The 18,581-nt window shown below is 33.0% G+C and overlaps 1 protein-coding gene across 6 annotated transcripts in view; it reads right to left on the bottom strand.

Moving 5' to 3' along the window:
- DACH1 (dachshund family transcription factor 1) overlaps positions 1-18,581 on the bottom strand; it is a 361,366-nt gene that overhangs the window by 98,644 nt on the left and 244,141 nt on the right. For 3 of the 6 annotated variants that reach the window (XM_085215752.1, XM_085215750.1, XM_085215753.1), the window contains 2 exons: positions 7,886-8,021; positions 5,656-5,793 (listed from right to left, as the gene is read on the bottom strand). In XM_085215752.1, coding sequence (XP_085071878.1) covers positions 5,656-5,793; positions 7,886-8,021 — 274 coding nt within the window. The remainder of the gene's footprint in view (positions 1-5,655; positions 5,794-7,885; positions 8,022-18,581) is intronic. The other 3 variants (XM_085215751.1, XM_085215755.1, XM_085215754.1) reach the window with 1 other exon arrangement.

Genomic DNA, 18,581 nt, shown 5'->3' with positions numbered 1-18,581 from the left:
ACTTCTTAAAACAAAAATCTGACATAAAAATTATCTGTAGATACTTTAGCAAAAGAAGGAGGCATCACAATGAAATCAAATATAAAAATATATTAAAAAAACCCATAAGATAAAACGCCAGTTTGCATAAAAATTGCCCATACTGTTTGCAAGGGAACACTATGTCTAGGCTGCAATTGTCAGTTAAGGCTTTTCAAAAGTGATTTTTTGTTACTTAGCATTTGAAACATTTAAGAAAAAAAGTAAAGAAAACCAACTGCAGGGCAGGTTATCAGTACTTTGTTTCTGAAAGTGGAAGACATTCTTAAATCTTTGCTCTAAGTTCTCTTTTCTCTAGCAGTAAACTAAGTATGAAATTATTTCTTCCATTAAAGCCAGGGCATTCAATCATGTACATTTTTAGGAAGAATATATATATCATTCTGTATCCCCTTTAAATTCAGAAAGCAATGGTATGTTTCTTAGGATCTTTAGAATTAATTTCTAGAGCAGATAGGTAGATCATATATATTTTTTTCTTCATTTGCAAATGCATTGTTTTGAATTATGTTTTACATTTTCAGCATGAGTTTTTTGTGCAAGAAAAAATACAGGTTTTCTGGCTTCTTTACTAGTAAATAATTTAGAAAAAAAACCTTGCAATTTCATTTTTCCATAGTTTTTAACGTGCTTTAAACATTCTTTGGCCTCTTGGGCTGAATGAAGAGGCACACCAACAGTCATTGTCCAAAGATTATTATGATACTGACTTTGATTTAGTGTAACTCTATGTTATCTACAAGTTTAGCTACATGTATTGCATAGGGCTTTAGAAATATTGAAAGCTCAAATAAAGACTGATTTCATGATTTGATAGATGATGAAAATAAATAGACTGAACTCCGTATCATAAGGAATTGCAAACTAATATATTAAGACAAAACAACATTTAGAATTAGAGAGTACAGAACTGAAACATGTCAATTATATTTGCAGATAGATACCCATCAAGGTGTCTTAATTACCCTCTAGTTCCCTTAAAATGCAAAATTCTGTAAATACAGGATGTATCAAAATATTTTAGAAAAAAAATCACAAAGAAATTTTGTATACATTCTCTCCATCTAAATGCATACAAAAACGACAATGAACACACAAATATATTTACACAAGAAGTAGCTGGGCAGTAGAGCTATGAATGAAAATTCCCTTTTAGGTCAATTGCCAACAACATCTAGAAAAAAGTTTTTTCCAGAGAAATAGCTAAAATTGTAACAGTGAGCAAAAGCATAATTTAGGCAATGTTCTGGAGCATTTCTCTGCAGATTTTGCTTGAGCACAGGTCAGGCAGAAGAAAATCTTTGATCATGTTACAATTTCCTCTGAATCTTTCATATTTCTAAAAATATAGCCATATTTGTTTCTATATTTATCAAGGTGAATATATATATATATATATGTATACTCTCTCTTTATATAACAATTTACTGCCAAAAATACAGATTGAACACCTATATATAGGATGATATACTTATCATTAGTTCCTTTTTCTAATTGCAACTTTCAAATATTTAAATTATTTTCTGTTTCAGACTAAGGATAGAATGGAATTTGATCATTTTGTTTTATAAGATAGTAGCCAGTGATCTAAGATAGCTGACATCTCTAAGGAGGGACATAAAATAAAAACAGAAACAAACATTGAGACTTCTTAAGGTGTGGATTTAATAAAGTTACAGCTTAATTGCTGCTATCATAGTAGTCAAGATGAGGTTGCTATTGATAAACTGAAAATTACTTAAATTTCCCTTTATATTAAAGGTAAAAAGCTTTTCTGAAAGAAAGAATTTAGCTTCTTGTATGAACATGGTGAATATTTTATATTTTGTTATAGAAAACAGCATGCACATTTCCAACAAGAAAGTGTCCTTCCCATAACACCTCAAATAACATATTCAATTTAAAATGTAAGCATGACATTCAGGCTTCATTTGCTGTTGGTGTCAATCTAAAAAAATATAAATTGATGCAGACAGAAAATTCTAATCTGATGCCTAGGGCCAGATTCAATAAAAGACTTAGGCATCTAAATTTGGTGTTAAATCAAGTAACTTTTAGATGTTTGTCCCCAGAATGGGATCCTGGGCTGAAGTGACGATGGAGCTTACATTCCCTCATATTCCATAGGGTATGAATTGCTGGACAGTTATCTGCTGGGGGGGTTTAGGCACTCACTGCCACCAACATCCCTTAACAACATCCAAGCCAGGTACTTCGAAGTATCTATTAAAGTTAACAAGTGAAACTGTAGTCTGACTAATCCAATATGAAATATAGTGCAGTTATCTGAACATAGTAAAGAGAGAAACTCTGTGAAATGGACCAAGCTATAAATTCCACCTTTCAGATGCACTAAGACCAGAGTCTAGGGTTGGAAGAGAAAGGGATGATGTTAAAATATACTTCCCCTTTTTCTCAACACACAGTGATTAGAGATTTGTCCAAGATATGTGTCGCAACTTCTATTCTCTTTTCTGTCCACAAGGAATAAGGATCTGAGCTTCCAACATTAAAGAGGACAGGGATGAGAAATTAACTTTCAAGCCATTGATTATTTTGAACTCTTTTGTTGAAAGACTTCAGATCAATGAGTAAGAAAAACATCAGATTTAAGTCATCTTAAGCTTGTGTCTGCTGCTAGTTTCTCCTTTCTATGCTTTTTTGAGATTTCATATACAAAATCATTAAACAGGTTAACAAGATTTCAGCCACTAGAAAGCTATTCTTTTCACAATATCATATGGAGAGATCTGCAGGATCTGAGCTACGACCTGAGCAGGAGTTCTGCACTTTCACTCTTAGTACTAGTAACAAAAATCTACCTAAGAACAAAGTAATACAATATACCTCAGTAGAAATTTAGGGACTATCCAGAGCAAACCATTACATTCATAGATACTTTACTGTACCTGAAAAGATTCAGTCTCTTAATTTTAAGGTAACAAATTGAATGGATCCTTACGCTTCACAAGTTCTTTTTAGCTCTAATTATTTTATAACCTATAATAAATCATAGGTTACAAAATCAGATACTTGGCTTTGATGGCTGTAAAGTGCTTTAACTAATATTATGTACATTCTACAGCCTGCTTACAGTGAATTTCAAAAATCCATTGTTCTTCAATAAGGAAAAAAGAGTACTGTAAATAGTGAAAAACTCTGTAACGGAAGCTGCAGTCACTCAGCACTGGGCACACTAGAACCTGAGAACATATTTTGAAGTCTAAAAGCAAATTAAAAAGAAAGAAAACTTCAAGAGTGATTTACTGGTCTCTAAAACCAGTGAAAACAAACTAATTCCCACCACTGGGAATAAATCTGGCTGAATTTTAAATAGAAATACATATAATATTTAAAAACTGAATAGCACTCTCTTTTTTACACTACTTGTAGATCTGGTGAGAAAGGTGATTAGTCTATCTGTTTTATGCTAAAACATTAAAAATCTGGTATGTTGAGCAGCTGTTCTGTGTTATAATTTTTTCTCCCTCCTTTTTAACTTCTCTGTTGACAGTAAATAATTTTTCCTGAAGCTCTGAACACTTCAGATATTTTGACTATTTTCATTTTGTTTTAATGGAGGAAGATACAAGAAGAGAAAAGGCAGTGCCCTTCTACCAAGCAGGATTTCCCAGGCTCTCACAGGCTCAATTAAAAACCAGTTTGTAGTTGCAGCTGATAGATTCATGCCAACAAATATTTAGAAGAAAATGAAATAATGTTTAAATGCTCATGATACTTATTCAGAATATCTGTTTTCCTCTGATTTCTTTTTCTTTTGATCCATGTTATGAGGGTGATGTCTTCAACTTTAAGAGTACAACTGCCTATCCACATTTGTTACTATTTTTTAACATGACTACATTCTAACTGATTTGCAGTGGTAAGCAACAGTTTGGATATCAGATTGCAAGCTCACAGCGACAGAAGTAGATAATTACTATCTCCACAAATATCTATAAGCTAAATCACTTGTTTTTATACAGATTAGATCAGTATTAAAGTTACAGGACTGCTACGAGAAACATGATAAATGTAGTCATGACAGAAAACAAATTTTAATTTATCCTATCAATCTAATTAGCCCATAAATACTTATTACTAATTTGAAAGGCTGGAACAGAAGGGAAAAACAAAACAAAACAATAAAAAACAAAAACAAACAAAGAAAAAAAAAGCAACTAGAAAATAGAAATAAATAGAAATAGAAATAGAAAATAGTTTCCTAAGCAAGGAAAAACACCTGTTTTCTCAGCATTCTCAGCAGTTTTGCTGAGATCTTGCAAAAAATGTGAACTGGATATTTGGAATATCACTGCTTTGTTTATACAAAGCCTTTTTTTAAAAAAATGAATGACATAAAAAACGGTAGCAATTCTTACTACGTACTTCTTTTTGTCAGATTTACCAGTCTGATTATACTCGAATGAGTAACTTGAAAGGCTGAAAAAAATTATTTCTGGAAATTTAAAACAAACCTATTTGATCACATCATATTTCACAGCAGGGATACAATTTTGGGGGGCTGAGTGAAGGCACAGTGTAAGCTAAAACAGGTTGTGTGTTCAATGAACCAAACTAAATGGTTTATATAACAGAAATGTTTCCATTAATTTTGGGGGGATAATCCTATTAAATATGCCACCTGTCCAGAATAGACATGTCCAGATATTAATTTTTTTCATATTTCACTGTTCAAGCAGAAAGCAGAGCAAGTATCACTTCATAGCTGATAAAATGTAAAATACAACACAAAATGTCATATTTTGAAATCTTTGTCACCGAAGAGTTTCTCTAGCTGTTTCAGTATGTGGCTGTTATACTTTCTATTTTCTCTCTCACGGTTCTCAATTAAGTGTTTGTTTTGTTTTTTTCTGATAAGCCCCAAAATATCTTTTCAACTGATTTTTCTTATTTCTCACCTCCCCTCCAACAAAATGTTTCTTGTCCATTAATAATACTTAAAATTCGTATATATTTAGTAAACATAATGTATGAAATATACCTTTTAAAATTCAACCACTCCTCAAAAACCTCCTGTAACAACTCTGTATAAGAACATAACTTTGAATACCAATAGAGATTAAATGGTGTCATAATCAGTATAAGTGCATGTGGACTATTCACCTAGATCAAACACTTTGGTCATATACTCAATTAAATTTAAATCCCATTATATAATGTGTACCAGTCTCATTTTATGCAATTCCCTAATTTAATGACTTGGTATTAGCCTTTTTTCTTTTTGCACACATGGACTAATTTTCATGGTGCTCAGTTCCTTTGGGAAGTAGGTCATTAAAGTCAACTGGATGGAGACAGAAACTTAATACCTAAACAGCACTGTATGAGGGCCAGAGACACAACAGTACTATAAAACTGTTTTTCACTCACCCCTCTTTGTAATATCTCTGAAATTCCCACCTCACACAAATATTGTTCATTAATGTCAAGGATCACAAAATAGAAGAATCCAGAAAGCTATCATTCTGTTTTAACTAAATTTCTGAAACATCAACAATAAGCACAGTATAAAATAAATCACAATTATTACTTAGCTACTGAAAAAAAAAAAAAAAAAAAAGTGAAACAGTGAAGTCCTAATATTCATATTACCTTTCTCAATGTGTATTCTTTTTGACTCATGTCCCATGTCATGACCAGCCAGATCACCTTCTTTAGGCCCAGGAAGGACATTAGGTGACAAACCCATCAGCATTTGGTTCATAGATAGCCCATTCTGATGGACAGCTGCTAGACACAAGCACACACAGAAATAAAATCAATTACTACATTAAGAATATTTATTTCTAATTATTTTACCTACTCTTCCTTTTAATTATACAAAAAATCTAGTAGTCATAAGGTTACTTAATTAATTACTTAATCAGCATATAGACTGTGAGCCAGTTTCTTCTTGTTATACCTTTCTAAAATCAGTTCATTTTAAAAATAAGGATTCAGTATTTCTGGAGTCAGTTGGATATTTTCCTGTTTATTTAGCAAGAACTGAAATCCCGATCAAAACAATCGGCAAAAGAACAGAAGGTTCTAAGGGAGGCATTTATTGTATGGGGTATAGTTAGTTTACAAAAGTTATTTTACGTGTTATCTAAATTAGGCATTGTAGTGTTCCAGGTAAGAAATTACCGTTTTTCAGAAATGTATTGTGCAACATCAGATTTGGAAATCAGATAGCTAGAAATCTACAAAAGCTGCTCCAGAAGTCTCACAAACCCAGAAACACCCAGAAGGTATACTATATCCCTAAATTATCCCTAAAAATTGCATTTGCAACAGGCTTAGTTCATTTTCAATACAGTCTTTTTTCATAGGTAACTCATATTTCTGTATTAGTCATCTCATTCTTACTGGTATTGCAAAAGCAGACGTTCTTAAGAATCAGCTGTGACAACAACAAATCAAATAGGAGAGAAAAGGATTGTTTCTTTCAGTAAGTTACTGAAGTGATCCTGTATTTAAGGAATTTTGTTATGGTCATTATTGGGAGAAACAACAGACAGCTTCCACTCATGTCTGCTGGTAGATAAGCTGATAAAACTAGAGGAGAAAGGCACTTCTTTTAAAAAAAAAAAAGTTTAATTCCACTGCAAAAACAATAGTAACCTTTCTGTTTACTTTTTAATAAAAAAAAAAAAGTCATTTATTAGTTGTAATAAATATATAACTCAAAAAAAAAAAAGTGTATTTTTTTAGTATTTCACTTACAAATTCAAAAAAAAATAGGGAAATAGATCACAGTATATGGGATACTAGTCTAATCTAACTCTCAATTATCCAAGTGATAAGAAAACAGAATTCTCAGCTTGTCATGGTCAGGCCTCATTTATTTTTTTTTGTAACTCATTTTTCAGCACATAGTAATGACAGATCTTTCATCTGAAAGTCAGTCAAGAACTAGCTTCCTGAATGCAGAGTTTGAATAGAAACAGTCTACAAAACTCATCTAATTTGATTAGTTTGCATCTAATCAATGTCTAGATACTTCATAGCTATTTTGTACCCTTCATTTTATATGGTAAATCCTCTGGCTATACCTGCTGAAGAATTCCACTGTGGAAAGATGCCTTGAAAGCATAAAAAATTGCAGTTGAGCAATAATAAAGGAAATGGATAAGTTCAATGTAAATTTAACATCCTAAAACAACAGGCATTTTAAACCTCAGATTCTAACCTGGAATAGTATAAAGCCCGCTGTTTGTCAAATAATTTATATCCCGAACCCAGGGCCTTGATAAAAATGGTATTGCTCTGCAACATTACGGTTAAATTTCACTCCACCACATGTGAACTATGGGGTAATAACATTCTTTGTATCAATTCTCACCAAGTTTTTACATTTTAAGAATTTATAAAGTATACATATTTTTAATTGATTTACACTTGTTCTTCTTTTTTTTCCAAGTAATTCTATGATGTAAAATGCTTATGAAGCCATGCTTCTGCTTCTGCTTCTGCTTTTGAAGCCAGATTCATTTTACAAGTCAAACTAGAGTAGCCAAATTAAATAAAACTTTAAGTAAAAAAGACAACTATACGTTCAGTTCTAAAAACTAATCTGCAAATTGGTTCCTGGCTGTAATTCGTATCTTGTATCTTTGTATTTAATACGACATGATGGCAGTTTATATCAGTACCTCATAATGTAGCATCAGGTATTATGATACTGCAAACTGGGGAACATGACGTTGGGAAATAGATATTGCAGCTGAACTTCTGAACATGATACCTGTGAGATCTATCTAAGATGAGGGCATTTTGATTAGAAAAACCAGCTGCATCTAATCAAATTTAAAGTGTTAACGAGGAGAACAATGTGACCTACGGATTCTGTCTGAAGAGCTCTCAGTCCGTGCAGGAGAGCTGGACACACTGCTGCTTCGATGAGAGGATGGGTGGCTGCCAGGTCTTCGGCCCTCTTCAAGAGAAGGAGCAGGAGAAGGGCTGTCTGGAACACGTTCCTATACCCCATGAAAAATAAGTTTTAAAAAAAGGCATGTTAAAACTTGGCTTCCAAGGATCATTTCCCTAAACTGTATATACCTCCTAAATCAAAACCTATTTTTTTCTTCCATTGAGGTGTCCAGAATTTGCAGAGTATTCTCAAAGGAAACTTTACAGTTTTAGGACTCAAAACGCATGTTAGTATGCAATGTAAAAGCTGCTCATCCTGTCAGGATTTTAAATTGCCTTCTGGACTACTTACAAAAGTAAAGGTTTTGCTTTGCTTTTGGGTTTTATTTTAGTCACTTAAATCAATGTGCTGCTGAATTGCAAATATACATTTTGTTTACTAGCCTACAGACATTAGCCTTACGGGATATGAAATAATGTACTTTACTAAATAAATAAAGACCAGACACTGCTGTTTTAACTCCCAATTAATTTTATTCCCTAACATAGTATCAAAGGAGTTTTTGAGAAAAGATTTTAAAGAACCGCCATGGATCATAAAGAATACCAGACCAGAGTCTGAGCATCTTCCAAATGGTGGAACACAAACCAGGAATTAACCAATACTTATTCTAAGAGTGTTTTTCACTTTTGGCCATATCAATTCTTCAAAACCTGGAAAAAATGCCCACTATCATTCTTCTATCCAGAGGAAAGCATGTCATGATAGATGGGAGGAGCTACAATGTGCTTCAAGGCGTCCTTTGATTTTGAAAGTCACAGCATGAGGACAGTGATGGCTCAGGCTGCACTTCTCGCTATGTGATGTCAACAAGCATCAGAGTGATTTATCCAATACTTACACAGAACTTTGAACAAAATAATGAACAATAGTGCAGAACAGTCCTTTTTGAGAAAAACTTCTATCTTTCCCTGCAGTTGGCTAAAATAGGTGTCAGTTAGGTTGGTTCGGTCAAGTAAAAAAAAAACAGATAATTTTTAAGTAGCAATACTGACTTCTAATGAAACAAATGAAGAAAAAGAGTACACATTCAACTCACTGAAAACTTTCAGTAACAAAATAATGCACTTTGTATGTTTCAATAACATGTATTAAAACTTCCAGTTACAAATGTTTTTAAAGTGTTTTTCTGAAAAGAGCATCATGCTCCTCACACTGGACATTGATTTTGCAACAGTAATTATTCTTCGTGCACACTAGTAAGATGAATATTAATTCTGTTGAATGCATTCCTATGACACTTAGCAGCACAACTATTCACAATAATCAATAGATTTGTTCTAGGTAAGATTTCCAATAAATGTCTGTTAAATTTGCAAAGGGATTCAATGGGCCTATTAATGGAGTGGGAGAAGATCTTTCAGAACAGTGCTTCAAAATGTTTTACTTAATAGTCTCAGGTTTTTAAGTCAAAAACATAGATGAGAATAGTTTAACTGCATCATAGCTCTAGGCTTATTTTGACTTTGATTGTGTTTATATATCCATGAACTGGGTATTCAAGAGGAGGATTATAACACAGATGCTTTCCAAATGTAGAAGATTTATTTCTTTAGATTTAGGAGGATTTAAGCATGCACAGCGTACAGATTTGGTATAAATTGGAACACGGTATATTTAATCATTAATTTAATATATAATTTCACTGTTTGGCTTACAATGAATTGTTCTTAGAAGGGTTTCATTAAAATGAAATTCAGTGAGCATGTAAGATTTGAATACAAAGCTGCAGAGTAAATTAATTTATTTAAACAGCTTAATTTGTTTATCCTATTTATTTATATGTGCTTTTACAGCACACATTATGAGATGGAGAGAGCAAAAGGAATTTACAGGACAACAAAATATAATTATTGTGCAAACAAAACATAATGAGTTTTATTCACTTATAATATGACACAGCAGACAAACTCTATGAGAAAACTAAATACACTGGCTTTATCAATTCATTTTTAAAAGGCCTTTTAACTCCAAGAAAAAAATGGGATTAAACTATGCAGAATGTATAAATTGAATAATTTAACTCATTTTTATATACAGTCTACACCAATTTTTCATCTTTATCAAAACTAACTGCAATAAGAAATGGAAATTCTGCTAATAAGATATTGAAATACTCTGTAGCTCAAAAAAGTCAACGATAAACTAATGGTGCTGAAATATCAATATAAGCATTCTCTCTTACTACAGATTTTGCGTATAAAATAAGGATTCTATCCGTAGTAAAATATTAACTTTACATTTACAGTGGCTTCACTTTAAAGTTCCTCAAAAAAGGAAACGTGCAAAAATGTGTTCACTAAATAAAACAGATGATCAGAATTTTTTATATCTTCTTATTTTGTATAAATAAGTCTGCGTGAGACACCAAAGAAGCAAAAGAATTTACTATGTTGGAATCCTGACAGTAAGATTATGCTACTTGACTCCCAGCAAACAAAACCAATCAGTACCAAACAAACAAACAAACAAACAACAAAAAAAAAGGTAAGATTTTATTTCATATCTTTCATATATTTTGCTAAAAACTACATATAAGAAGAAAACAGTCGTGTTCAGCTTGAAATAGACACATCTGCATTTTGAAATTGAAATGTAGTTTTGACATGTTAAATAGATATGAAACTTCAGAGACACCTATACTTTGAATGAAGGTGTGTTTCAATCAAATGAGATACAGACAATGAAGTCAGTGTAGCCTCATCCAAAACCAAATATCATGGATCAGTTCAAGCACGCATGTGTAGACACTGAGTTCTGTTTCAAACATCAAAGGATTCTAGATGTCCAAGCTAGGTTCACATGATCTACAAAAGATATGCCATCTTCTGGATTGGCAGTAAAATGGCAAAAGCATTATGCTTGCACATACTGACTGATGAGCTGAACAGCTCCCAAAACACAATTGACAATATTTACTAGAAAACAAGATACGCAGAATTATTTATGACTTGCAAAACATAACCCCAACTAGCTACATTTTTTTTCCTCTTTTTTTTTTTTTTTTTTTTTTACTTCCTTAATTGTTTCTACATGTACTCATAAGAAAAAGTGGTAGCAACTTAGGACATATGTTGCAATTCAAGATATGGTGACCCAGCTTTTCTGAATAGACAAGGCTTTCAATTAGACATCAGAACTGGAAGCCATACTAAGCAAACACATAACACACTCTTAAGGGACAAATCTGGAGAGTTCTTTAGTTCAATGCTCTTTACAATCTGATAAATATAATGAATTCTATGTATTTAAGAATCTGATGTTTAACACTTTCAAAAATTATCTTGGCATACACAAAGCTTCACTATAAGGACTGAAGTGCCCTTCCTAGTACTCTCATTCCACTGATAAATATCAGACTTATCAGTCCACTTTATAATTAGCAGAATTCTTGCCATACTGGGCTTTTTTAACTTATAAAGAAAAAATATTTTAACAGAGATTTTAACATTCATCTCTAGAATTAGAAACCACTCAATTTTTTTTCAAAAATAACACATTACCCACAACTTAATACCATCTCAGTTTCACCAAATAAAATAAAGATGTCCTGCTGTACTTAACAACACTCCCCTACATTTTTTGAAAAGCTCTTTGTGTAGATGCAAAGACCATACCATATGACCTCATTCTACAAGATGCCAAGACCATACTATAAGTTCCTTTTAAGTAACCTTTTACTAACATTTATCTGAATATATCACTGATGGCATTCAGAAAGTCATAAATACTTTCATCCCAATATGATATATGTCCTTTTCTTCTATTCAGATTTTCATTTTTTGAAAACTGCATCATTACCAGAAGTCATTCTCAAAAATCTACCATCAGGTAAACTTGATGGTGTTCAGTTGTTGGTGCCTGTAACATTACCCAAGATTATACATTTCAGGAAACCATGGGTTAATCTGTCTGCTCTTAAGAAGATAGAAAAGAAAGTGTATATTCAAGGATCTCATCAACTCAGTCATCCCTCAAACATGTCTTTATTCTTTGCCATCCCCATTCCAGAATCATTCCGAAAAAATTTGAATCTACGAACTTCCAATGACCAACCACTTTTGCATGCACAGCCTTTATTTCTGTATATTTCTCTCCTAAAAGTACCTAAAGGTATTTTCAGTCTCAGCTTTCTCCTGTGTTCTAGTTTGTTTCTCTGTACAACTCATCTCTTGAGCCTGATTCCTTAAATTTTAGGTATGGACTGAGTAGCATCTGAAGATGTACACCACTATTAAAACTATTGAGCTGTCTTGATGCTCTTCAGTGATGAATAAACTCCTTTAGAGATGTTTATGCTTTAAGCCATTGAAGTGCAGGAGACAAAATTGCTTAGTTGCAGCATCGTGCTTTTCAATAGTATCAGCAACATCCTACTAGAGGATGGATACATGACAAAAACTTGTTTCATACACAGTTAATTTTCAACTTTTAAAAATATTGAAAAGAAACCAAGCAAACAAAAAAATAAACTTTATTAAAAGAGATTGTAACATTTTGAACTTTCTGTGAAGGCACCTGGCTCCTGGTCTTTTTTTCTGGTATGATCATAATAATCTCCTTCAAAATGAACAAAGCAACGACTTCTTATTCTACAGCTACATATTGACCTATTTTGAACTAAAGTGAGAAGCATTCAAGGAATGGCTTCCTTGTGAAATGACATACTTATCTGACACTGTATTAGTTAAAGAAATGAATTACTCAGGTATTGTTTGTATTCCCTGAAAAGGGGATATTTTGCTTTTATAGTTTCATCTTTTCCTGAGCTTCAGACTACAATCAGTGTTTATTACAAAAATTTGAAAATGAGATGGGATAATAAATATTTCCTAACTTCCGCAGTCACTAATAAAATTGATGTTAACAAACTGAATGCTATAAATGTTTATTTTCCATTTTCTTACCTGAATAACATCAGTTTGTTAAAGATCTTCCTCATGTCCCACTGATGCAAATGCTGTCTCTCACCTGTTTCTTACCAACATCTAATCTCAGTCAAAAATTGTGACTTCAAATGTTTTCTGTTGTCATTAATTGTACAAATTTTTTAAATATTGGATCTATTTTCTGAAAAGAACATAATTGGCATTAGCATTTTCTTTCTATTTTTGAGTATCTTGAGCTTTTTTGTCTTTTGGACTAATTTAAGGTAATCTGATTTCCATTTTGCTTTTTAATCCACAATTTTTCACTGATTTTACCTCAAATCTGATTTCTATTCTCATCATAATACTGATAAACGACAACATAAAATGTGGAAAGAAATTAATAGAAAAAAAAGGATTGTATGTTTACTATATGATTATAGGGAATGTTAGTAGATGTTAACTGTGAGGATGTAAAAACAGAAGATCCTAAGAAATTGTTTAACAATACTTCAACCAATGAAGTTTAGGAAGCAGCAGTAGGAATTCATTCCTCATATTCAGTTCAAACTGTACATCAGCCAAACACTAAGAATGAGATTCATCTGACTAAATGCAGTTGTCTACAGTACAAATGTCTACTTCTGAGTCACCCTAGGCTCATTTTTTACTCATATATTTACACCTCCAAGGTACAATTCACCTCACTATAAAGTAGCAATCTAAAATAGGTCCTATAAGTTGTGTCTTATAAGACAGCAAAATGAATCCCATTCATTGTACCTCATGGCCATTTTGCATCACATTAATCTTCCACCACATACATAGTTCCCTGTTACACATATGCAAATTGCCGAAAAACAAAACAAAACAAAACAAAACAAAAACTTTACTACCTTCCCTGTACTGTTTGCTATCTGTAGCTACCTATTCACATGGGCATACGGATGTTTTTAGTTTCAAACTGTGTGCCAGAAATATATTTGTTTAAGCAAGTAAAATAATCTCATTTTACTCAAAAAAAAAAGAGACATTAGTCCCAGTCAGAACCTGCTAGAAACCATTCTCTAAGTTCAGAATAAAGCAATCTGTATTTAAAACTTAAATAAATAATTTTGATTACACAGATAGAATAATTAAAATGAGACACTGTCCTCCAATATAAAGCTGATTAAGCCATAATAAATGAGTTCAGCTACACTTTGACCTTACGCTAAATGAACAAAATGTGCATAGATGTTTTCATACACATATTTATATTAACTCAAAATAATAAAATAAGTGATTCTGATTAGTTTGGAGATTATCTCTGTTATGCAGAAGTTCGTAAGTACAATTTTAAGGTATCCTCTTCTCTTTGGTCATGAAGACCACAAATGAAATAGTAGCATTTTATAATATACTGAAAACTTTTTAGTTATATCATAGTTTTTATATTTGTTTTCCCAGTCAATATATCTAAAACTGGATGTACTTCTCCTTTTTTTTTTTTTTTTTTTTTTTAATATGAAATCCAATTTCATTGAATCTTATCATAGAATGGATTACATTGGAAGGAATCTTGAAGATCATCTAGTTCCAATGCCTTTGGAACACCATGGGCAGTGTTGTCATCCACCAGATCAGACTGCCAAGAGACCCAGACAATCTGGCCTTGAGCACCTCCAGGAATGGGGCATCCATGGATTCTCTGGGCAGACTGTGCCAGTGCCTCACTGCTCTCTGAGTAAATTTTTTTTTCCTAATGTCTAACCTAGATCTTCCCCTCTTTCCCCTCTTTTAGTTTAAAGCCATTCCCCTATGAAGAGTCAGCCTCCCTCCTGCTTGTAAGCTCCCCTATATTACTGGAAAGCCACAATGTGGTATCCTCCATGTTCTCTCTTCTCCTGGCAGAATGAGCCCAACTCCCTCAACCTGTCTGCACGTGAGAGGTGCATCAGCCCTTTGATCATCTTCATAGCCTGAAGAAATATTTTAAAACAAATCTGTCAGGTGCTATCTTGGTTAAATAATTCGTCAGTATCTAGTTTCGGATGAAAAGTAGATACAACTTCATAAACAAATGTAAAACAACCATTTTGGTTGTATATCACAAGTGCTGTGATACACGTTGAAGAAGTTATTTTCATGTATTTAGTATGCAGTGGAGAGCTGCTGTGTTGCTGGTCACTTTTTCAGCTGCAGTTACTTTTTCATTTCTCACTTCATTCTTACTGTCTTCCATAAGTTAGAAAGCTGAAGTGCAACTTTTGATTCTGGTTGCTCTGTTTTAACTATTACAAAGTAGAATTATCTCAAGTTGCTATTAATATGAGGCACGACCTTTATATTTTTGTATATCTTTCTGCTGACTGAATAAACTGATGCAGTGAAACTGCTAACAAACGGAATCTTTGAAACCATGGGCAAGTTATGAAAGCCACCTGATGTCTTAAGCATCCCCAGGTCACAGCTGTCACACTTACTGCTACTCACTGCTGCCAGAATCTGCTATCCCTGCCTCTTGCTGCCCTCCTCTTATTCATCCAGCTCATATATTTAAACATTCAATTCCAAAAAGACATTTAGTGTTTGTCTCATGTTTGAAAGGGCACAGTATTCTTCCAAAATACAATTTTGAAGATTTTATCAGTGCTAATTGCCAAATGCAAAGTGTTGCTATCTAAGGTTTCGCTTTTACTTTTGTCTTTGTCTCTTCTTCTGAACATAGCAGAATAAAACATTTGGCTAACAAATAATCTTAGCTTTATTCCACTTTCTTATTATGAAGAAATGAATATAACCCACTAATAGAAAGGTATTTGAAGTTTTATGAATTTAAAGACAACAACGCTAACTCTGAACTCTCTGAATTGGAAGGAAAGGCCTACAAGTCATCTATTGTGGCATTGTTCGAACAGTCAGTTCTTTCATCCAGTGAACCAGCAGATTTATAAGATAGAGACACAAAGACTTAACTTTTTTTCTCATTTACTTAATTAAAAAAAGTTACTTTGGATTATTACTTTTCAGAGTAGAAATTTATCTTAGGTTACCTAACTTTCAGAGTTTAGACTTATATACATCTTATACTATAGTTCTGAATGCACAAGGGATGTTCCAAAAATAATTCCCTCTTATTTAATGATGTTGGCCCACAATGTCAGAGGCAGATGTCGGTTGTACAACAGTAGAGGCTGAACTTTCCCACCAATATTCCATTACATTTTGTTGCCATGTGACAGATGGTAGCAGAGGGACAGTCTGCCAAAATGGCGTCCGACATGCAAGCACATATGGAGCAAAGCTGCATCACTGAACTCCTCCACATGGAAAAGATGGCACCCATTGACATTCACTGAACCTTGCTGAATGTTTATGGAGACCAAACAGTGGATGTGGGCACAGTGAGGTGGTGCATTTCAGCAGTGACAACAATGACAGTGAGTCACTCCCATTGGTGCAGATTTTACATATGTAGTATATAGGTACTTGTTCATCACTGGTGGAAAAGCACAGCTAATGGTGGTGACTATGTTGAAAATATAAGTAGCTGAAAATTTGGTCTATCAAATAGTGCCATTATGTTCTTTGAGTCTGTTTTAGTTTCTATGGAAAAAAATAGGAGGCATTACTTTCAGAGTGATCTGCATACACTGACATTTCAGGTTATAATGATGAACTCTAATATCGTGATTCACAGTCTTTTAAAATCAGTTTGTGGAAAAATTGTCACTGAAGAAAAATATTTAAGTAAAATAAGGGTTAAAGGGTTGATCCAGAAGATAATGAAAACAAAAACAAAAAGTCTAAAAAATTAGCAGCAGAAGAAATGAAGATATGCCTCTAATAACAAACACTTTTATGAAAGAGAACAAATTCGCTATTTATCTGTTCTTATAAAAATAAAGAAAAAACAGCTTTGTCCTTCTCACTTACAACTGTTCTCTACATTATTTATTTTAATTGCAGTATAAATTACTATTCATTGCCAGCACAAGATTCAGAAAGTATGCTGATCAGAGTTTGATTCTCATCTACTCACTCAGTACATATAATTTAACAGGCACTAAGCTCATCGCCTCTGACTGTTGCTAGTGAGGGGTAGGTGAATTACCAATGGCATTACAACCATGCTCATGGAAAAAAAATCCCCACATGATAACCTTTCATGTTGATCAAGTTGATCAAGTTTTTCTTTCAATCCTGTTCAGTATTAAAAAATATGATCGTAGTTACTTGGCTGCTGTCTCTGTCTATATGATCATATTCATCTCTCCTAGGCAAAAACAGAGGACATAAATGTGGACACATGGTGTTTCACAAAGGTGCTGAAGAGTAGGAACATGTATTAGATCTTAAGCACTCACAGAATTACTAAAATGATTACACGCAGGAAGATTTCACACTTACATACACTTACAGACATGAGTTCTGGATGGCAGTTTATCACTCTTTTATTTACGTATCTACATTTAGTATAAATTAGTATTGTCGACAAATATGTTACAGGTTGTGACAGAAGAAGATACAGTGATGCTTTGATAGTGACTTCATCAGGTTTCATGTAAATAACCAAAAATTGTGAAATTAGATGTACAAACTTTGAAAAATATGTATTTCATTCCTGAATGAGCATACACTTAAAAAAAAAAAGAACAAATGTTAATTTGGCCATTTAAGAACACTTTTGTTGTAAATCCTCAACTTTCTAATTTATGGTTATGTGTAAACCTGATGGGAACATGAAACCTGATTTGCTAAATAACACACAAGATGTTATGCCAGGAGCTGTAAAAAAGTTGGCTTCTATGGTGAAGATTTTACTAGCATAAATAAAAAATGGTTGAATTTTCAAAATTACATGTGTAGATAAAGAAGAGATAAATAGCGTCAATTACTAATACAAACACATGCTTAAATAGCAACATTTCTTGGAAGAAAGATGATTTTTCAGTTATAAAGCACTGCTAAAATGTTTCAAAATCAAAATTGCTAGTTTCTTTCAAAATCTTCACCAAGGTTGGAAACTATCTTTCTAACTAGATGAGCTACAAGAATGAACTTTGAAGACTTTAAGGAACCCTGAGATAAGGAAAAAAAAAACTGGTATGGTTTTATTTGTGGTTAAAATAATACATATAATTACATGATGACAGTCTCTCTTTCAGAGTCCAATAATTTTGAACCTATTAAACAGATGTAGATCTGATTAACCAGGAGTATTTCTTAGCTAAGTACCTTCAAGTTCCAGCAATATTGCCTTCAAGTTCCAGCAATATTGCCATAATGGGGTCAGATCTGAGAACACAGCAGGCTCAGTTCCCATAACCTGCTTCCTAAAAAGTAATTTTTTTTTTATATAACCCGGGAGCTGCATTGTACTACAACTGCACATGCTTGACAAAATTTTTAAGCAGAAACTTACAAATACTAGTGAAACATCAAATTCTGAACTCTTACATAGGAACTAAAATACTTGCAGATAATGAAAAAAATGGAAATACTAGTAAATAGCGAAAACAAAAGTTTGTTTTCTTAGTAATTCATACTTCTCAACTGTAGTTCTGCATGTGCTCCATCCCAATCTTCATTTTTTAGATACCTCTCTAATACCAGCGGTCACTGTTCCCTTTGCCTCCAGCGCATTAGATATTTATTGACATTGATCAGATCCTCTCTCAGTCTTCTTTTCTCAAAGCTGAACAGACTTAGGTTGCTCAGCCTTTCTGCATGAGACAGATGCTCTTTATGATCTT

The sequence above is a fragment of the Meleagris gallopavo genome, chromosome 1, assembly GCF_905368555.1.
Source record: "Meleagris gallopavo chromosome 1, MGAL_WU_HG_1.1, whole genome shotgun sequence".
Lineage (NCBI taxonomy): Eukaryota > Metazoa > Chordata > Aves > Galliformes > Phasianidae > Meleagris > Meleagris gallopavo.
Note: the sequence above shows the minus strand (reverse complement) of the source record. Positions and strands in the feature narration are given on the sequence as shown.